At 40.3% G+C, this 22,655-nt stretch overlaps 2 protein-coding genes, 1 non-coding gene and 1 pseudogene across 5 annotated transcripts in view; 3 read left to right on the forward strand and 1 right to left on the reverse strand.

The window, feature by feature from the left end:
• Positions 1 to 22,655, reverse strand: part of Cd109 (CD109 molecule) — a 289,871-nt gene that overhangs the window by 147,360 nt on the left and 119,856 nt on the right. The window contains exons 8-15 of one of the 3 annotated variants that reach the window (XM_004660405.2): positions 17,965 to 18,061; positions 13,683 to 13,824; positions 12,778 to 12,887; positions 8,706 to 8,930; positions 7,621 to 7,722; positions 7,472 to 7,534; positions 5,524 to 5,700; positions 4,816 to 4,968 (exon numbers count right to left, since the gene is read on the reverse strand). In XM_004660405.2, the coding sequence (XP_004660462.2) occupies positions 4,816 to 4,968; positions 5,524 to 5,700; positions 7,472 to 7,534; positions 7,621 to 7,722; positions 8,706 to 8,930; positions 12,778 to 12,887; positions 13,683 to 13,824; positions 17,965 to 18,061 (1,069 nt within the window). The remainder of the gene's footprint in view (positions 1 to 4,815; positions 4,969 to 5,523; positions 5,701 to 7,471; positions 7,535 to 7,620; positions 7,723 to 8,705; positions 8,931 to 12,777; positions 12,888 to 13,682; positions 13,825 to 17,964; positions 18,062 to 22,655) is intronic. The other 2 variants (XM_045160120.1, XM_045160121.1) reach the window with 2 other exon arrangements.
• Positions 7,011 to 7,147, forward strand: LOC123464259. Its single transcript, XR_006639489.1, has one exon. It is a non-coding gene; the product is annotated as a small nucleolar RNA SNORA72 (small nucleolar RNA).
• On the forward strand, positions 15,756 to 16,963 carry LOC105944148 (annotated as a pseudogene).
• Positions 18,229 to 20,424, forward strand: LOC105944141 (coiled-coil domain-containing protein 137-like). The gene is given in 3 exon segments (XM_045160558.1): positions 18,229 to 18,331; positions 19,659 to 20,117; positions 20,120 to 20,424. Coding segments are annotated over 3 exon segments (867 nt in total).

Genomic DNA, 22,655 nt, shown 5'->3' on the forward strand with positions numbered 1-22,655 from the left:
ATAAAAAATAAATTCATTTAAGTAAGTTAAATAAAATATCTTTTAAAGGATTCAAAACTAAAAAAAAAAAAAAGTGAACAGACATGGGTGATGAATGATCAGTAAGTAGAAGTCAGCTTGAGCCACTTTCCCAGAGAGCTACAGAGACAGAGACAGGGAATTTTAAAAACTAAGAAAGACAGTAACATGCAATTAAAATCCATAGAAGACCATTATCATCTGGACACAGCAGGAGGATGAGGTGTTAGAGGTAGGTTATGAGTCTATACTAAATGCTTGTCTTGGTAAATTAAGAAATCAATATTGACAACTTTAAGGTCTTATGTGTATAAGTATTTACAAATTAAATAATAAATTATGCAAGTAAGTAAATTTAAAACATTTTTAAAAAATAATATGGTCTGGAGAGATTGCTTAGTGGTTAAGGCACTTGCCTACAAAGCCTAGGGATCCATGTTCTACTCTTCAGATCCCATGTTAGCCAGATGCACAAAGGTGAGGCAAGTACAAGGTCACATATGCCCACTAGGTGGTGCAAGTGTCTGAAGTTCCATTGCAGTGGCTGAGACCCTGGTGTGCCAATTCTCTTTCTCTCTTACTGTCTCTCTCAAATAAAATAATATATTTATCATAATACTGGAAAGCTATAAGAGATATTACTATATTCACTTAAATCAAATGTAAGATTATAGATTTTTCTTTCCAGCCCCACAAAGTTTATTTTAAAGAAACAGGTAAAAGAAGCAGTGAAGATAGACTCCTTATGGAGCAGGAGACTCCAGAGCCAGAGTATCTACACTTCTAAGACTAGCAAGAATTTTGGAAAAGTCAGCCGGGTGTGGTGGCACACACCTTTAATCCCAACACTCAGAAGGCAGAGGTAGAAGGATCACCGTGAATTTGAGACCATATAGTGAATTCCAGGTCAGCCTGGTCTAGAGTGAGACCCTACCTCAAAAAAGCAAAAAAACAAAAATAAAAAAATTGGGAAAAGTCAACAAGAGACCAAAAGTCCAAGGATCTTTAAAGAGGTCTTCTAAAAACAAAAACAAAATAAAAATGTCTGATAAAAATTATTTATATGAACTGAAGAACATGTGCATTTTTCATGAGTTAATGAATTTTATAGTATAATTACCAAGTCAGCCTATTTTACATATTTTTCTTCACTACAACAAAGCAACTAATGGATATAGATAGGCTACACCATCTAGATCACAACTGCCACAGGCACACAAAGACAGATCAAGCATATATAAATCAGCCAAGCATCGTGGTGCATGGTTGTAATTCCAATACTGGGGAGGCAGAGGCAGGAAGATCAGGAGTTCACAGTCATTATCAGATGTATAGTAACTTCAAGGCCAGCCTGGGCTACATAAGACCCTGTGTCAAAAAAAAAAATAAATAAATAAAAATAAAATGGCTTGTGAATGTATGATTGATGTAATTCTAGATGTCCACATACAAACTTCTTACTTTATAAATTTTCTGCAGATTAACATGATTTTACTTCCTTGGTATCCAGCAAATTTCTCATTAAATGGGAACTGTGCCGGGTGCAGTGGCGCACGCCTTTAATCCCAGCACTTGGGAGGCAGAGGTAGGAGGATCACCATGAGTTCGAGGCCACCCTGAGACTACATAGTTAATTCCAGGTCAGCCTGGACTAGAGTGAGACCTTGCCTTGAAAAACAAAAAAAAAATAATAATAATAATAATAATGGGAACTGTAATTGTTTATTGTTTATTTATTCTGAGGCCAGGTCTTTCTTGAATTGTAGCCCAGGCTGATCTTCAACTCTCAATCCTCCTGCCTCAGCCTCGTGAGTGCTAGATTAGCATGCTACCTCACCCAGATAGCTATTATTATTTAGAATCATTGTGTGTAATCAAAATAGGAAGACTTTGAAATTAACTAAAATCCTCTTGCCTGATGTCATCCAGAACATCCAGTGCATGTAAAGTTCCTACAATGGTACTTCTACTTACTCTTCTGAAAAATATTGTTTTTTAACTTTATGACACTTTTCATATGTGCACATAATGGATTTTGATTTTGATTTTATCCAATACATAAACACATTAAAACTATACATGCAGGGCTGCAGAGATTGCTCAGTGGTCAAAGCACTTACCTGCAAAGCCTTACAGCTTGGAGTCAGTAGCCTGGTACCTACATAAAGCCAGGTGCATACAGTGGCACATGTGACTGGAATTCATTTGCAGTGGTAGAAGGCCCTGGCACACCCATTCTCTGTTTCTCTTTCTCTCTATCCCTGTCTCTCTCACTCCTTCCCCCTTCCAGTCTCTCTCTTTCTAATATAATCAAAATATTTAAACAAAAAAGTGTACATACTAATGGAGGGCCATGTAATGGTTCACTACACTTACACATTTTGTTAGTTTAAATCAAGTTAAACATGCTTATCTCCCCAAACATTTTGAAATATACAGTAGATCAGTGTTATCTGTAGTCAGCCTACTGTACAAAAACACACCTTAATGCCCATTGACCAATCTTTCCCCATTCAATCCCATCCTATATTACCCCAACTCTGATAAACCCAATTCACTCTCAAATTCTTAGATTGCACATATGAGATCATGCAGCACTTGTCTTTCTGTGTGTGGTTTATTCCCCTTAACAGGCCCATCTCCAGTTCTACCCATGTTGCTGCAATGACAGGATTTCAATGTTTTATGGATGAATAGTATTCTGTTTTGTATATATACTGAATATTCTTTATCCATTCATCAGTTAACAAACACTTAGCTTGATCCCATTTCTTGACTTGTGAATAGTGTTGCAATGAATATGGAAATACAGATATCTCTTTTTTTAATGTTTTTATTTATTTATTTGAGAGAAAGAGAGAGGCAGATGGAGAGAATGGGCACACCAGGGCCTCTAGCCACTGCAAATGAACTCCAGATTCATGTGTTCCCCCCCCTCCCCCCGTACATCTGGCTTACATGGATAATGGGGAATCGAACCTTGGCAAGTGCCTTAAACCTAAGCCATCTCTCCAGCCCCATGGATATCTCTTTAATAGATGGATTTACTTACCCTTGGCTCTATCCCCAGCATTGAGAAAGCTAGATCCTATGTGGTTCTAGTTTGAATGTTTGATGAACTTCCATGTTGTTCTTCATATTGGCTGTAATAACTGACATTCCTACCAATAGTGTGCAAGGGTCCCCTGTTTTTCCACATCCTCAACAGTACTTGTTATCTTTAATCTTTCTGATAATGACTGCTCTTAATAGAGTATAAGTTCCTAGTACTTTCTTGAGTACTTTAAACTAAAGAAAAGAAATGAAAACTCCAGGTAGCATTTCTCTTTATGGTATATATTTTGTGGGTACAATGTGATATTTTGATATATATATATATATATTGTGGAATGATTAAATCAATGTAATTAACATATTCAGCACCTCAGTTTTACCAATTTTTTTTGTTGTTGTGATGAAAGGGAATTAGCCAGTTAGCTTTATTTTTAGGTAGTCAGATAGGAGAGGGCCTAAAGAGGGAACCCAAAGAGATGTCACATTGCCTGTTTCAGCAGAACCGGAATTCAGCACTCCTTATTCCGGTGTGCTGGCCTCTTTCTGAGCCAGAACTCTGAGACCAGACCAGTCATCTCTCTCTCTGAGCCTGAGGGTAATGCCCACCACAATAAAATTATAATTAGAGGCTTACAGAGAGGGGGCACCTCCATTTTCCTTTGTTTGTGGCTTCTCATCTTTCCACACCTGAATCTCAGAGGCCCCAATACCATGTCTCTCCTATTCTGGCTGCCAGAGTAAAAAGAGATAGATTTATTTTTCTCCATTCTCTTTTTGCCTTTTAAAATATATATACTTTTTGAAGTTTTTATTTAACTTGAGAGAGAGAGAGAGAATGAGTGCACCAGGGCTTTCAGCCACTGCAAACAAACTCTAGACATATGTGCCACTCTGTGCATCTGACTTAATGGGTCCTGGGGAATCAAACCTGGGTCCTTTGGCTTTGCAGGCAAGCACATTAACTGTTAAGCCATCTCTCCAGCTCTGACCATTTTTAATTTCCCTGAAAAGCTCCTTTCACATTTCCCTCCAAACCCATATTCAGCTTCCCACATGAGATCACAGGCCATGTGGGTGAATCCAGCCCCTGATTAAATGTAATAGTTTGTAATCTATCCTGTCTGTTTATTTCAATTCTTTGTTAAAAACAGATTTTTTTAAAAAGCACAGTTTTTTAAGTCCAAGAACTCTTCCTGAACCCTAAAATCCTTTTTACAATTAGGGTATTTAAAATCTATCCTTTTAATTTTTTCAAGAACACAAAGTATGTCAGCATTAACTATTATCACTGTGTTACATGGTAGTCCTCCAGGGCTTACTTATTCCTCCTACCTACCATTCAGTGGTATTTCTCCACAAGATAGAGAGAAATTTAAGCCCATAAGTTCCTTCCCAATATAATCTCTAGAATATGGTCTCTTTTTTATTTGACAGCATTCCTGTTTACTGGCTTATATAGTCAGAGGAACTAATGAATCTTATTTAAATATTTTAAGTAATGCAATATTTTTCTTTTAACATTATTTTCATTATTGAAAAAAACTAAACAGTTAAGACACTTAGCTGCAAAGCCAAAGAACCCAGGCTTGATTCTCCAGAACCCAGAACATAAGCCAGATGCACAAAGAAGCACATGCGTCTGGAGTTCATTTATAGCAGCTGGGGGCCCTGGCACACCCACTCTCTCTATGTCTTTATCTGCCTCTCTCTCTCAAATAATTAAATTAATAAAGCTAAACTCACATTTTCCATTGTAATATCGTTTGAGGCATTCATCAAGTTCACACTCTTGTCAACACCCACAATGCCAACTATGGAGCCTGGCTGTGTGACAGAGATCCTAAGGGAGACTTTCTCAGATGGTTTTGCATGATTTTTACTCCAAAATAGCTTTATCTGAGAAAGGAAGAAAGCAAAAATCAATTTATTTTCTTTTTCAAATCACTGTTTATATAAGAAGATTAATGGCTCAAAATCTAACAAAGATTCTACATTTGCCTAGTCTAGGGATAATTCTAATACCAGAAATAACTATTCTCTGAGGAAAAAGAAAAGTTAAAGAAAAATACAAAACTTACTCCCACATGTTTGTAATTCATGAAACTTCTTTCTCTCGGTGCTGAACACAAGACAGCAGGGTTTAATATCCCTGGGGAAAGTCAGCATCCAAGGCATGAGACAGAAGAGAGGAAAAACTGTTGGCCATGACACACTAGTGACCCTGACTTAGGAATGAATACAGTGAGAGCTCCCTGGCACCTCACAGAGCTACCTGGGCCGTGGCATGAAGGGAGTTCTTTCCATAAAGGGAATGGTCAGACCTGCTACTCTGTCCCCATGGCTGCTTGAAGCCTCACCTGTCTTTATATTCATTTGTAAAGAAATATTATGCTTATAAGACTTTACTACTGTAAATATAAAATATTTAATCATTACCACCTTAAATCTTACCTGATTTTTAAAATTAAGCTGAATAGAAATTTTTAGACCATCACTTATTATTTCCCCATCATCTGCAACATAATACACAATTAGACAGGCCTTGGGAGCCCAAGAATTTTCAGGTGTTAAAGAGAAGGTTGTTGAATTTTGTTTGCCAACAGCCACCAACTGTCCCCTTGATACTACCTAAAAAAAATTTTTAAAAAGATGGTTTGATTTTTTTTCTGAAGATAGTAGCATCTCAGCTGAAGTTATATTTATCATACTTTTAAGCATACTCATAAATTCTTGACTTAAACTAACTTCAAAGACTTTCTGGATGCATGAAAATCTAGAAAATAAAAAGTTACATTCCTAGAGGGCTATGGCTATAGCTCAGTAGTAAAGCAGTTGTCTAACACACACATGGTCCTAGGCTCAACCCTCAGTACGCCTAAAAAAAGAAAAAGAAAATACTATATTAAAGCAATAGTAGCATCACAGTATGATATTTTTTTTTAATTCCCAATTTTAATTTCTTTGTCATTTTTAATTTTCAATTACATAATATTTGTGCATACTTATGGGACACAATGTGTTATTTCAATACATGTATAATGTATTATCAAATTAAAGTAACTGTAACTAGTGTATCTGTCCCCTTAAACATTTATCATTTATTTATGTTAGAAAAGAACCCTTTGGGGGGGGCTTTTCAACGTAGGGTTTCACTCTAGCTCAGGCTGACCTGGAATTCACTATGCAGTCTCAGGGTGGCCTTGAACTCACAACAATCCTCCTACCTCTGCCTCCCGAGTGCTGAGATTAAAGGCGTGTGCCACCACACCTGGCTAAGAACCCATTTTTGATTGGAAGGAATACAAGACTCTACTAGAAAAGTTGCATTAGCAAAATTACAAGGCCATGTTGGCAATTTTTATTTTCTCTTTTTATTTATGTAGTTACTTACATATTTGGTGTGTGTGTGTGTTTATATAGGGGCATGCAAGTATCACAGTGCACGTGTGGAGGTCAGAGAATAGCTTTCAGGTGACTACTTCCTTTCCACCATTTTGAGGTAGGGTGTTTTGTTGTTCATTACTTGGCTCCACTCATGAGCTTCAGCAAAGTTCCCTTCCCGCCAGAGCACAATGAGATTATAGAAGCCAGCCATAACTTCCGGTTCTTGACACTGGGTCTAGACATCTGAACTTAGGTATTCAGATTGCATGGCAAGTACTATATTCACTATATTCACTGATCTATTTCTCAATTCCCATCTTCCTTATATTTTATTATTCTCCACACTGACAGATGTTGACTATGTAACAAAAATTTTAATTTTACGTACATGCATGCATGTTTTCAAAGATCAAAAATAAATAAATATTTTTCAGACAAAAAAATTAAATTTTAAACTTAATGCAAAAGTTAATAATCTATTTTAAAGTAAAAATACAATTATAATTTTAAAAAAGAAATATTTTGATTTAAATATAAAAGAACAAGCTAATTTTTTGCAAATATTCTTGCTGTTCTGATTTTGTAATAATCCAGACCGGCTAAACATTCGCTATATTAAGAGCATGCATGTGTCCCCAGACCTAGGTCTTCTCTTTCCCTAGGTCTGGTTTTATCAGTGCTGGTGACAAACCCAGTCTGACTGCTCATGTGATCACTCTATGTGATCTTGTGGTGACTAAGAGTCTGGGTTCTGTCACTGATGGTGAGAGAAGTGACAGTGCAGCTACTGCAGTCATTTGCAGATGTCATTGCTTCATCTGCTCTCGTCTGAAGAATGTAGCCACTGCAGGGACATTTTGTGATTGTCATTTGCCATTAGATGAATTGTTAAGCTACTGTTTTTATTTTTTAAAAAAAAGAACAGGCTAATTTCAAAAACTTGAGTAGATATAACGTAGACATAATTCAAATTAATTCTATAACAGATTACAATCTTAGATTCTATAGAAATTACCATATAACTAAAATCCTTCAATTGCTTGTTGCCACTAACCACCAATTCAAAAGGTAATCCCACCTAGAAAAAAAATAGTAGTTATTATGCATATATTAACAGCAGAGAGTCAAATTAAATTTAATTATCAAGTGAATTATAAGCATTACCTTTACATTTTCATGTCTTGTTTTAAGCTGGATGTATGTCTTACTAGGAGATGTAAACATGCCATGAACTGCCATGTTACTTACACTGTCAAGAAAATGAGCCTATGACAAAAGAAAATTACAAGGCTTCATCTTTAGTAACCTTGATAAAAGATGTTGAATAATTTGAAAGTCAGATTCACTTTAATTTTTTTCATGTAGGAAAGATACATTAATCAGACATATGCTATCCTTCATTTTAGAGCTTATACTACAAAGAATCCAATAGTTTTAAAACATGAGAAAGAGTCTTGCTGTCATAACCTAGCCTTCGCCACTAATGTATGGCTAAAGACAATTCTTCTTTGTCCAATGTGGCCCAGAGAAGCCAAAAGATTGGACATTCCTTAAGGAAGAAAGCATTGCCCATCTTACTTCAGAAGCAAAGTTGTTTTGTTAGACTGTGAGAGGAGAAAATTAAATATAAAATATATCTTTCCTTCTTCCACACAAATCTCATACCAGAAACAAGAAATATCACCCCACTTCATCCACGGACATAAAGATTAAAACTCAGCCAGGTATGGTGGTGCACACCTGTAATTCAAGTACTTAGGAGGCAGAGGCAGGGGGATTATGAGTTGGATGCTGGCCTTGGCTATATACCCATTCTCAAAGAAAGAAAAGTAAATCTCAGAGACCACACCTGTAAAACATCATACCAGCTAGGGCTCTGTTGCAAAGGACTGAATAACCAAAAGAAAGGTGACAGGAATGGTGGGGGATTCTCAGACAAGCTATAAATCCCTTTATTTTGGCTCCTGCCAAGATGAAATTTTCGAAATAACTAAAACTCAGCCTAGATGAGGCTTACAAGACCTTTTCCATCATATCTTCACACTACTGCATTTTTCTGTAGTCCTCAAAATGAAGTAACAGTGAACCATTCAGGGTAACCCTTAGCCACTGTCCTTACATTACTTCTAACACTTCCCTCCGTATTTTAAAAGAAGGGTACAAATGCCCACCTCTTATGCACTTTGAACTCTGACAGGCTGAGTGTCTAGCACAAGATTATAACTGTGATGATGGAAAACAGAGGGCACCTTCAATTGCAGTTCACTGGAATTGTCCAGGACTGGGAATTCAATCTTCAAGATTCCATTTTGGGGGACAGTATAATTGATGATGTGGACAGCATTCATCTCCTGATCTCTGCTACTCCACCTGCTCCACATATTGGTATTGTTTCTCTGGGTGACCTCCAGGACAATGTTATTTCTTCTTTCCTCAAGAGTCAGCAGATTGCCATCAGAGCGGGTGACCTTCACCTAATTGTTAAAATAGGGAACAGGAAAAGCAAAAGATTCAAGCTCAATTGCATGCAGTTTCTGTCTAATCTGCTACTATGAAACTGAACTGCTGACAATTACCAGTAGCACTCTAATGTGTATTCAGAGGCCCTTCCCTGTGAGGTGTCTCCCCATGAGCACTGGCCCCTCACCTTTCTCAGCTCCACGTCTCCTTTGCTCATGCCCCTCTTCCTACAACCTCTCAGTATCCCTTTTGGTCCCCCTTACCTCTCTAAGTGTGGAGATTTGTAAAAGCCAAATAATCAAAGCTCATCGCATTCCTAAAGCTTAGTTTGTATTCTCTTTGTCAGTGTACCTCCACCCTCACCTTGCTCTGGAACACATAGTAATCTCTACTTGTTGCCCAATCAAGCAGCTATTTTACCTTTATTGTTTGTTTGGGTTTCTGTTTATTTTTTGTGGGGACAGGGCGTACATGCCACAGCATATATGATCAAAGTACAACTTTCAGGTGTCAGTTCTTGACTTATACCTCATTGGAGGCAGGGTCTCTTGTAGTTCAAAGCTCCTCACCCTGGTGAGTAAGGTTCTGAGAAATTCTCCTCTCTAATCCCTCTCATTAGACATACTGGGGTTATAAAACACTGATAGTTTCCAGCTTGTATATGGGATGTGGAAAACCAAACTCAGGTAACCACACTTGTACACAAATGCTTTATCCGTGGAGCTGTCTCCACAGCCCTCTTGTTTCATTACCACCACCATTCTGCCAGACTTACTATCTCCAAATGGTCTCCCATTCTTCTTCCCACATCCCAAGCTCAATGGCTGCCATGTCCCATATTTCTCTGTCCTTCTTCTCCACTCCCGTAGCCAACATCATAGGACTCTTCCTCATCTCACTCCTGGCTGCTGCCACCCTCCTCCACACAGCCTTCATCTATCTTCCTCAACACCCTATCACTTCCATCCTCTCAGGGCTTCAGACTTCTCATTGCCCAGATGGTGAGACACTCATGATCTCTGAGAGCTCTGCCTTCAGCTTTACCACACTCAGAAAGGAGTCCTCAGAGCAGTAACTGGTATCTGAATAAACCTGAGCTTTCCAGCCAGGGCTCTTGCTAGCGTTAGCTCATCTTGCTCCCTGCCTCTGACCCCCATGCACAAACATTTAAAACATGAGCTCAGCCTGAACTAGAGTGAAACCCTGCCTCAAAAAACAAAAAACAAACAAAAAAAACTAGTCATCTTGCAATAGTTCTGAGCTTCCTCCCTTCCATAAAGCATCCTTAACAAAACCCATCCCTACCAAAGCCAGCCTGCACTCCCAAGGTTTCACTGTACTTGGCTGGAAATCAGGAATTACCTAAACTTCCCCTCACACATTCAAGAAGAAGAAGAAGCCTCCCAGGATTAACTAAGTATGGCAAACAGGAATGTCAACCCAACATTCCTGTGAATAGTTTCATTGGAATACAGCCTCTCTAATTTTTTATAATTTTATAAGCTACTTTCATGAAAAAAATGACAGAATTGGGTAGTTATGACAGACCATGTGGAAGACAAGGCTAAAAATATTCACTGTCTAATCCTTTGCACAAATGCTGACTACTCTTTGCTTTAAATCCCTATGGAAATTAATACATAGCCAGGCATGGTGACATACCCCTGCAATCCCAAGAGAATCAGGATTATCAGGATCAGGAGAATCAGCCTACACTACATGAGACCCTGTCTCAAAAAGAAAAAGAATAAGGAGGAGGGCTGGGGAGATGGCTCAGCAGTTAAAGCACTTGCTTGCAAAGCCTGCAGGCCTGGGTTCAATTCCCAAGTACCAATGTAAAAGCCAGATGACCAAAGTAGAACATATATCTGGAATTCATTTGCAATAGCAAGAGACCCTGGTATGCCATTCTCTCTCCCTTCTCTCTCTCTCTCTTAAATAAACTAAACATTTTTAAAGAAATTAATCTGTGATATTAATCTCATTCCATCTTGTGCACATTTTCATATACATATAATTTTTACTTATATTTGAGAGGTAGAGAGAGAATGGGTGTGCTAGGGCTTTCATCTGCTGCAAACTCAAAAATGATGTGCCACCTTGTACATCTAGCTAACATGGGTCCTGGGGAATCAATCCTGGGTCCTTTAGCTTTGCAGGCTAGCACCTTAACCACCAAGCCATCCCTCCACCCCTTGGGCATATTTTCTTTCTCTCTGTCTTTCTCTCTCTGCTTGCAAATAAATAAATAAAAACAGTTTTAGAAATTAAATAAAAGGAAAAGGAAGGAAAGGCAAGGCATGGTGGTGCTTTTTTAAAAAAGTCACTCAAGCTGGAAGAAGAGAATACATGAACAATGTACAATAACATATATGTATGAAAATTCCATAAATATGCTATTTCTTTGCTTCCTAAAAGATTCAATTAATTTTTTTAATTCACCCAAATATTAAGTGTTAAGTCAACACTCTCTGTACTTGTTAATAACTCTTTTTTTGTTTGTTTGTTTGTTTGTTTGTTTTGTTTTTCAAGGTAGGGTCTCACTTTAGCCCAGGCTGACCTGGAATTCATTATGTAGTCTCAGGGTGGCCTCGAACTCACGGTAATGCTCCTACCTCTACCTCCCGAGTGCTGTGATTAAAGGTGTGCACCACCACACCTGGCTTGTTAATAACTCTTAATGGTTTATCTTTGCTGGAATTAAAATCAGTCTTTTTGGGGAGGTGGGGTACAAGGTAGGGTCTCACTCTAGCCCAGAATGACCTGTAATTCACTATGTCGCCTCAAGGTGGCCTTGAACTCATGGAGATCCCCTTACCTCTGCCTCTTGAGTGCTGGGATTAAAAGCATGCACCACAATGCCAAGCTTAAAATTGGTCATTTTAGGCACTAGAGAGATGGCTTAGTGGTTAAGGCATTTGCCTGTAAAGCCAAAGGATACCAGATCGATTCTCCAGGACCCACGTTAACCATATGCACAAGAAACGCATGCATCTGGAGTTTGTCTGCAATGGCTGGAGGCCCTGGCATGCCCATTCTCTCCCTCCCTCCCTCCCCCCACCTCTTTCTCTCTCTCAAATAAATAAATAAATAAAATATATAAAAAATGGTCATTTTAAAAATCAGTGTTGGGCTAGAGAGATGGCTTTGTGGTTAAAGTACTTTCCCGTGAAGCCTAAGGACCCAGGTTCAACTCTCCAGAACCCATGTAAGCCAAACAGGGTAACACATGCACATAAGGTCACACATGCCCACAAGATGGCACACACATCTGGAGTTTGTAGTGACTAGAAGCCCTGGTGCGCTAATTTTCTCTCTCTCTCTCTCTCTCAGTCTCTCTCTCTCTCTCTCTCCTCTCTCACGCATCCACATGCTATCTCTCTCTCTCTCATAAAATAAATTTAAAAATTTTTTAAATCAATTTGAAACTAAAATTTTTGACTGTGGCAGGGCATGGTGGAGCATACCTTTAATCCCAGCACCTGAGAGGAAAAGGTAGGAGGGTCTCTGTGAGTTTGAGGCTACCCTGAGTCTACATAATGATTTCTAGGTCAGCTTGGGCTAGAGTGAGACCCTACCTAGAAAAACTAAAAAAAAAAAAGAAAGAAAGAAAAAAAGGACTATTACTTAGTTTCTTTATTATCAAACAAGGACTTGTTAAATAAATTTTCAAAAACTGATTTTTTTTCTGTTGACCTACTTTTTTAGAAAAGTTTGATGATTGGAAATAATTCTGTATGCCTCATATGTGTAAAGAGGACAGAACAAGCCTTAAAGTTGTGAAGAGACACTGTGAATACCATTTCCCACCCCTTGTGTCAAAAACCTCACACCATGGGCAATTAACAAAACATAACTTACTGTAGCCGTGAAGTTGAGGGATGGCTTCAAGACTGTAGCATAATCAAAAAATTCAATGATGTAATCATGCTGCTTGAAAAACACATTGGCACTGGCATTTCTTGAGATACCTATTCAGGAATTGTACCATTTAGAATGCAAAAGTAAGATTTCACCAATAGTTTCTATGCACCTAATCTTACTCTAAGCTACTTGCCAAAACTCTTAAAGAGAATGGGGCACATAAGCCTCTCTTCCACATTGGCTTTGTTTCTTACATAATTCTATCTCATTTCTCTAGACTCCTGAGTACTGCAGTTAAAGTCTGACAGGACAGGCTTTGGCTTGGTGGGTTTATTGGATAAATCTGCTGAAATACTAAGATTCCAAACCATTAACTTTTATGTCCTAATTAGTAGAGAAAAGTGTCCAGGAGCAGATGAGATTTCAGACTTAGTGAGAAAAAAGAGGAAGAAAATGGGGAAGGTTAGCCAGCTGAAAATGAAGGCTGAAATAAAAGGGGGTGATGCGGGTATCATGGTGCATGGTTTAATCCTAGTCCTTGGAAGGCAGAGGTAGGAAGATCGCCATGAGCTCAAGACCAGCCTAAGACTATGTAGTGAATTCCAGGTCAGCCTGGACTAGAGTGAAACCTTATCTTGAAAAAACAAACAAAAAAGTTGAAATGGGGTTGGGGGAGGACGGTGCAAACAGCTACTACTCATAGTTGAAGTACAAGCTTTTATAGAAAATAAAGTTTCACTTTTAATATGAAAAAAATCCTATAAGTTAAACATAGTCATGACAATTTTAACATTCGTAATCTCTTTAGAAGAGCAATAAACATCCCAAGTACAAGTGTGAGTAGAAGCAGAGAGAGAGAGAACAGTCCACAGGCCACCTCACCTTTACATCAGTCTACAGACCTGTGAGAGACTCCGTCACTGTGGCTACAATCTCTACCGGCCCTGGGGTGGACAAATCCATGTATTCAGAATGCCCACTGGAAAAATCCATTGCATTTTTCATTTCTTCATCGTTGAAAGAAAAGTTCATAGATCCATTTATCTGTTTTGTTTAAAAGTTCAACTTTATTTTTCATTGTAGAAATTCAAATTCTAGGCAAAAATTCAAACTAAATCACAATAATATGATAACTCTAGCTCTATTCACTTATTTTTCAAGACTGAGAAATTCTTGGTTTTCTTACTCTATTATTGTTAATTTGGTTTATAATTTTACTTCTAGGTCAAAATATTAAAAATTTCCCCATTTTCATTCAAATAATAATCTTTATATCTCTCTGCAATAGATATGTTAAAAATATACTAATAATATAAATAAATATAATAAAATTTCTAAAAAGCTATATTCTCCTGCAATTAATTTTTTGGTTTTTTATTTGGCTTTTTATTTATTTTTGAGAATTTCATACATATATATATTGACCATATTCACTCTCATTAACCTTTTATCACCTCTCATTCCTGCTGAACCTCTTCTTCCCAAATAGTCTCCCTCCTACTCGTATAGCGTATGTGTGTGTGTGTGTGTGTGTGTGTGCATGCATGCACACGCACATGCATGCACATGTGTCACTAGGTTTAATTAGTGTTGCCTTATGAGCATGGCTAGGAGGTTATTTACTGGACCATGGGCAACTTACCAGCAGCTACACTACTGAAGAAAATGACTTCCCCCTCCTCCAGTAACAGTTAACTGCCAACAGTATCTCAGGGAGGGGTAAGAACTAATGATCCCCTCCCCAATTTGAGATAAAAGTTGACTAGCTCATAAAGAAGCCTATTCATTTGCTAGCCAATTGTGTGTGTGTGTGTGTGTGTGTGTGTGTGTGTGTGTGTGTGTGTGTGTGTGTATGAGACAGCATGGGTAGAAGTATCTTATGGACAAGGATAATGGTGTACCTGGAAATCATAGACTCTAAATTTTCATTAGACAATGGTGCATCCAGAAGCCATATACTGTTACTAGAAAAATTACAGTGCCAGGGAGATCCCTAATCTCCCCAAAAAGCATTATAAGCCATTGTCAAGGCTCACCAGAACTAGAATACATGCATGGGGTACCAAAAACCTAGTCAAAAGCCTATGGTTGGGTTGGAGAGATGGCTTAGCACTTAAGATACTTGCCTGTGAACCCTAAGGACCCATGTTCAACTCTCCAGGTCACTCATAAACCAGACACACAGGCAACACAAGCACACAAAGTCACACATGTGCATAAGGTGGTCCACATGTCTGGAGTTCAATTACAGTGGCTGGATGCCGGGGTATGCCAATTCTCTCACTCTCTCACATAATTTTTTTAAAAGGCCAGTCTGGCTGGGCGTGGTAGCATACACCTTTAATCCCAGCACTAGGGAGGCAGAGGTAGGAGGATCACTGTGAGTTCAAGGCCACCCTGAGATGACCTAGTGAATTCCAGGTCAGCCTGGGATAGAGTGAGACCCTACCTCAAAACAAAAACAAAAACAAAAACAAAAACAAAAGCCAGTTTTCAGGGCTTGCCTCAAGGGGAAAAAAAAAAAGGCCAATGGTTGAGGAGGTCATGAGCTCTAAGGGAGTAATACCTGCTGTACTCTGGCTAAATGTATATATTATGCCCACCAAACTGCCCTCTAAGTACTTTTTTATATTTATGCACATATGTTAATACTGCTCTCACTTTTGGTTTCAGATGGTGATGACCACTAGGCTAACTCAAAAGTCACCATAGTGCTGAGAAGAAGTGACAGTGAAGAAATCTCTACCACATCCTTCAAGGCTCAGGGTACCTTGCAGAAGAGGTAGCAGAAAGAATGTAAAAGCCAAAGGAAGGGTAGGACTGTACCATGCAATCTTCCAGACAGAAAATGGCATGGATATCCATGACCTTGCAGTACCTGACAGTACCTACACAAGACCATCATAATAGAAGGAAAAGATGATGACATCAAAATAAAAGAGACTTATGTTCTACAGGCGGGATCTGACAGCAAGATGTCTCACAGGAAATTTTCCACTCCCAGACATGGGTCCTTGGGCTTCTTGCCTCAGAAGCACAGCAGCAGACATGGAGGCAAAGTGAAGAGCTTCCCCAAGGATGACCCTTCCGAGGCAGTCCACCTTACAGCCTTTTTGGGCTACAAGGCAGGCATGACCCACATCATCTGAGAAGTCGATAGGCCAGGATCCAAGGTGAATAAGAAGGAAGTAGTGGAGGCTGTCACCATTGTAGAGACTCCACCCACGGTGGTTGTAGGCATCATGGACTATGTGGAGACCCCTCAAGGCCTCCGTACCTTCAAGACAGTTTTTGCTGAGCATATCAGTGATGAGTGTAAAAGGCGCTTCTATAAGAACTGACATAAATCTAAGAAGAAGGCCTTCACTAAATACTGCAAGAAATGGCAGGACAACATGGGCAAGAAGCAACTGGACAAGGACTTTAGCAGCGTGAAGAAGAACTGTCAGGTCATCCGTATCATTGCCCACACCCAGATGCGCCTGCTTCCTCTTTGCCAGAAGAAGGCCCACTTGATGGAGATCCAGGTGAACTCAGGCACTGTGGCTGAGAAGCTAGACTGGGCCCAGAACAGGCTGGAGCAGCACATCCCCATAAACCAGGTGTTTGGCCAGGACGAGAGGATTAATGTCACTGGGGTGACCAAAGGCAAAGGTTACAAAGGCATCACTAGCCACTGGCACACCAGGAAGCTACCCCGCAAGACCCACCAAGGGCTGCGCAAGGTTGCCTGTATTGGACACTGGCACCCTGCCCGTGTGGCTTTCTCTGTGGCTTGAGCTGGCCAGAAGGGCTACCATCACTGCACTGAGATCAACAAGAAGATCTACAAGATTGGTCAGGGTTACCTTATCAAGGATGGCAAGCTGATTAAGAACAATGCCTTCACTTACTATGACCTGTCTGACAAGAGCATCAACCCACTGGGTGGTTTTGTCCAGTATGGTGACGTGACCAATGACTGTGTCATGCTGAAAGGCTGTGTAGTAGGAACCAAAAGTGGGTACTCACCCTCCTCAAGTCCTTACTGGTACAGACCAAACGGCGGGCTCTGGAGATCGACTTGAAGTTTATTGATACCACTTCTAAGTTTGGCCATGGCCATTTCCAGACCATGGAAAAGAAGAAAGCGCTCATGGGACGACTCAAGAAAGACCAGATTGCCAAGGAGAAGAGTGCTTAATATCAGCACAGTCCCCAGCTGGTGGGGTCCTAATAAAAGCTTTTCCAGTGGAAAAAAAATAAATAAATGAGACTTACTGAGAGGGGGATGGGATATGATGGAGAGTAGATTGTGAAGGGGAAAGTGGGGGTGGGAGGGAATTATCATGGTTTATTGTCTATAATTATGGAAGTTGTCAAAAAGACCTTCATATAGGAGGAAAAGATGGTGACAACAAAATTTGAAGAGAAGCTGGGTGTGGTGGCACACACCTTTAATCCAAGTACTTGGGAGGCAGAGGTAGGAGTATCAGCATGAGTTCAAGGCCACTCTAAGATTACATAGTGAATTCCAGGTCAGCCTGAGGTAGAGTGTGACCTACCTCAGGGGGAAAAAGAAATTGAAGAGAGACTAATTAGAAAGAAGGGATTCAGTAGAGGGTGGATTTGAGAGGGGGAGAATGGGAATGGGATGAGAATTATCGTGGTTTACTGTCTATACTTATGGAAGTTGTCAATAAAAAGCTTTTTGCTCAATCTTGTACAGATGTGTTCATGAATATAATGGCCATGTCATGTCAATAAGACAGCATTACGCAGCATGCATCCCATCCTCTTGTTTTTATATTCTTTCCACCCACTCTTCTATGACGTTTCCTGAACTTTGGTGTGGGGGGGGGCAGGTTTCATGTAGCTCAGGCTGGCCTCAAACTTGCCATCTTGTCCAGGCTAGCCTTGAACTCCTGATATTCCTTATTCCACTTCCAGAGTATTAGAATGATAGCTAGGTCCTTTGATTTATTTTAATCAATATAAAAACATTTTCTCAGATGCTGGGTATGGTAGCACATGCCTTTAATCTCAACACTTGGGAGGCAGAGGTAGGAGAACTGCTGTGAGTTTGAGACCACCCTGAGACTACATAGTGAATTCCAGGTCAGCCTGGGCTAGAAAGTAAGACCCTACCTTGAAAGCCCCCCCAAAAAAATCTCATTGTAAATTATACAATATTTACAAAATTACCTTAAAGTTTTTTGTAATATTTTTCTTCTCTCCCCAAAAGGATAAAGGTAAAAATGTAAGCACTACATCCCCCTTCACTAGTTTCCCATATGTGTACCTGAAAAACAGTAAGCAGCAAAGGTTGTTTTGTTACATTTTCAATTTAATAGTATCAGAGGAACACAACAAAAACATTACTTTCTATAACGTACATTAACAATTCAACATAAGAGAATTAGATTAAAATACACTCCTATTACAATTGTTTAAAAAGCACAAGTCAACATGGTAGTATATGTCTGTAATCCCAGCACTCAGGAGGCTGAGACAAAGGATCACCAGTTCAAAGCCAACTGGGGCTACTTTGTAAAACCCTCATCTCAAGAAAGTATAAAACAACAACAAAACACTAAGAATAGCAAGGAATGTGGCTGATAAATTTTCAAAAAAAGTGACATGTAGGGCCAAGGGGTTGGCTCAGTTGGTAAAGTGCTTGCTATACAAGCAAGGAGACCAGAAAAAACAAGGTGGAGAACAACTGAGAAAGACACCTAACATCAGCTCCTAACCTCCACATGCATGTGGATACCTGTGCCCCCACACATGCATACACACGGATACCCACACACATACACAAATGCACATGCTTATAAACATGTACACAAGCAAACATGCATACACATGTGTGATCACATAAACATGTATACTCACATCTGAACAAATATCACATACATATGCACATGCAAAAAAAAGAAAGTCTTTATTAGAGTATCTTAATACAGTTCATAACACACTCTTTACACCAGTCTCTGGCCATGTAAGAAAAGCCACAGGAAGTATGATCATAACTGGAAGTGACAATTTCCTGTACAGTGATCTTTAAAAGAGTATGAGAATCACTGCTAGGAATGTGGCCTGGTCCACTCATTGCACATCCAAAGACCTCACAGCTTTTGAAAATGTTTAAGTGTAAATCACATGGTTAGCTGCATGTTTAAAATTAGCCAGAAAGGGACTGCAGAGCAGTTGTGTGCTTCCTGCACAAGCATGAGGGACTAAGAGGGTCTGAATTTGAATCTCAAAGACCTACATAAACAGCTGGATGTGGCCACATATGCCTTAATCCCAGTCCTGTGAGACCAGAGACTAGAGAATCTCTGGGATTTATAGAAAAACAGCAAACTCCAGATCCAGTAAAAGATTCCAGCTCAAAACAAGAACAGGCAGAAAAGCAATGCTGTGGGACACCAGAGGTCCTGTACTAGTCACCACAGGCAAGCAGCCCCCCTCCCCAACCACAGCAGGCAAACACATGGGGCAATGCAAGGGCACATACATGTGCATATACCAGACCACAAAAAACACATAACACATGATATACACATGCAAAAAAGATTATACAGGAGGGATTATTAGACCTTGGATTCTAAGAGCACCAACTATACACATGGCTATCAAAAAGATCTGCGTTTTTTATCAAAAAAAAATTAATAGGGACTGGAGAAAATGGTTCAGCAGTTAAAGACACTTGCTTGCAAAGCATGGTGGTCCTGGTCCAATTCCCCAGTGCCCACATAAAGCCAGATGCACAAAGTAGCACATGCATACAGAGTTCATTTGCAGGGGGAAGAGGCTCTGGCATGCCATTCTCTCTCTCTCTCTCTCTTTCTCTCTCTCTCAACTCACAAATAACTAAAATCAAAATATTTTTAAAGCTCGGGGTGCTGCTGTGCCTCCCGCACGGACGGCGGGGCCTGGGGCCTCGGGACGTCCTGAGCCGCGGGGACAGCCGCGCTGTAGAGAGAAGAAAGTAAATTGCAAGCCCAGGAATCAGGATGAGCAAGAGATTCCTTTCCGACTCCGAAAGATTCTGAGAAGCCGTCAGGAGATGAAAAACCCGCTCAGTAACAAGAAGAAAAAGAAGGAGGCCCAGACAGCTTTTAGGAAGACACTGGAAAAGGAAGCAAAAGGAAGGGAGCCAGACATCGTTGTCCCCAAGATCAAGCAGAGGAAGGGCGAGTCTCATGGGGCCTACATCCACCGCATGGAGCAGGAAGCCCAGCATGTGCTATTCCTTAGCAAGAACCACGCCACCAGGCAGCCAGAGGTGGAAACAGCTCCCAAGAAGGAGAAGTCTGAGCGGAAGAAAGCGTTCCAGAAACGGTGACTAGACAAAGCCGTGAGAAAAAGGAGGCCAGAGCACTGGAGAAGCTGGAGCGAGAGTTCCTGGAAGTCACTGTGAAGTTTGGAGAGGTTGTGATGCAGCCTCCAGACCTGACAGTCCAGCCCAGGAGGAGTGTAAGCAAAGAGCAGCCTGGCAAGAAGTCATTGATGCTGAAGACACTGGGGGGTTCTGGTGGCATGTCCCAGCCCCCAGCCACCTCTCTAGCCCGGCAGCGGATCCTGGGGGAGGAGCGTGAGTGGGCTGTGCAGGCTTACAGAGCCTTGAAGCAGCAGCAGCAGCAGCAGAAAGGGACATAACTTGCACAGAGGGAATTAGAGACCAAGAGCCTCTGGAAGCTGGCCTGGGAGCTGCTATGCCTTGGTCAGGGAGAGGCAACAGATGGGGTCTACTCTCTCAAAGCAAGTCAACCTTCAGGTCTTTTCACATTTTCCTCCCTAAAGACTGTCCGTTTTAGAGTGACTACTTATGGGTTCCTATCTGACACAGGGTGAGAGTGCCCCATATAGTCCCGTCCTTGACCAAGATACAGCTGGGAGAGTGGGCATCTTCCTCCCCTGAACATAGAAACAAACAGCACTCAATCCCATAATCCATCTGATTATTGAAACTTTTTTTTTTTTCTTGAGGTAGGGTCTTAATCTAGCCCAGGCTGACTTGGTCTCAGGGTGGCTTTGAACTCATGGTGACCCCTCCTACTTCTGCCTTATAAGTGCTGGGATTAAAGGCATGTCCCACAAAAAAAAAAAAATTAAAACATTTTAAATAGGGTACTAGAAAGAAGGCTCAGCAGTTAAGAGTCCTTCCAGTATAAGCTGGAGGACCTTAGAGGGCCTAAGACCATCTGAGTTTGATTCACTGGCACCTGTGTAAATAGCTGGGCATGGCCACATATGCTTGTAACTCCACTACTGTGGGACCAGAGACCATAGAATTACTGGGTGGCTTCTGAAAGTGGCAAACTTCATAATAAGTAAGAGACTCTGTCTCAAGGAAATTAGCAGATTAGTGATAGAGAGAACTGCATGCACATCTGTACACATAGATGTATAACACACACACACACACACACAAAAGAAAATTTTAAATAGTATTTTGGGGGTGTAGTATTGTGTATGCATGTGTGTTTATACTGTTTGTACATGTGTGTGTGCAGACATACACATTCCATGAGTACACATGTAGAGGCTAGAGGAAAGCATCAAGCATCATCTATCATTCTTTCATGTTGTTTCCTCGAGACAAAAATCTCACAATGAATCCACACTGCCCTGTCTTTCAAGGTAGGATCTCATTCTAGCCCAGGCTGACCTGGAACTTACTTTGCAGCTCCAGACTGGCCTTGAATTCACAGTGATCCTCCTACCTCAGCCTTTACATAGGTCAACCAAACTAACAACATGAACCATACCACAAATCAACTGAACCTATAACAGATACCCACATAATATTCCAACTAACAGAGACAGGCTACATGTAACATGAAATGAAGGTGCTGTTTATGGGGAGGGAGAGGCAAGAGGGGACAGGGTGGACAGGGGCTACATAATGGAAGAGAGGAATGTGTAAGAACAAGATTAAATGGTATATATGAAAATGTCCCATTATTTTGTAAGCCAACTTTAAAAATTAATTTTTAAAAAGCACTAATAAAATCCATTTAAAGGAAAAACATTTTTTAATTTAAACTCAAAAAAATAAAAATAAAAATTAAGAGCCAGGCATGGTGGTGCGTGCATTTAATCCCATCACTCAGGAGGCAGAGGTAGGAGGATCACCATGAGTTCGAGGCTACCCTGAGACTCCATAGTGAATTCCAGGTCAGCCTGGGCTAGAGTGAGACCCTACCTCGAAAAAAAAAAAAAATCAAACTGGACATGGTAGCAAGTACCTGTAATCCCAGCACTTGGGAAGCAGAGATAGGAGGATCGCTGTGAGTTCAAGGCCAACCTGAGACTACAGAGTAAGTTCCAGTTTAGCCTGGGTTAGAATGGGACCCTATCTTGAAAAACTAAAAACAAAATTCACACACAAAAAATAATTATTGTGGGCTGGAGAGATGGCTTAGCGGTTAAAGCATTTGCCTGCAAAAGCTAAAGGTTCTGGGTTCGACTCTCCAGGACCCTTGTAAGCCAGATGCACAAGGGGACTCATGCAACTGGAATTCATTTACAGTGGGTGGAGGCCCTGGCACACCTATTCTCTCTCTATGTCTCTCTCTCTCTCTCTCTCTCTCTCTCAAATAAATAAAAAATAATTATTGCCTCAAACCCATAATGCATGACCCACAAATCCCCACGAGGTTGACCTGCATCCCCAATGAGAAAGGCCTCTTCAGAAAAGGGGCAGGGATGAAGGAAAGGATGGTACTAACATGTGATGTTTATATACTATGTCCAAATCTAATAACAATAAATATTAAAAAATAACTAATACTAAAAATACATAAATAAAAGTTATTAAAAACCAACCCTCAAATTCTCCAAGGACCACTTCAGCCTCCAAGATGGGCTGAAGCCTCTGTGCCTAT

This window comes from Jaculus jaculus, chromosome 10, assembly GCF_020740685.1.
Source record: "Jaculus jaculus isolate mJacJac1 chromosome 10, mJacJac1.mat.Y.cur, whole genome shotgun sequence".
Lineage (NCBI taxonomy): Eukaryota > Metazoa > Chordata > Mammalia > Rodentia > Dipodidae > Jaculus > Jaculus jaculus.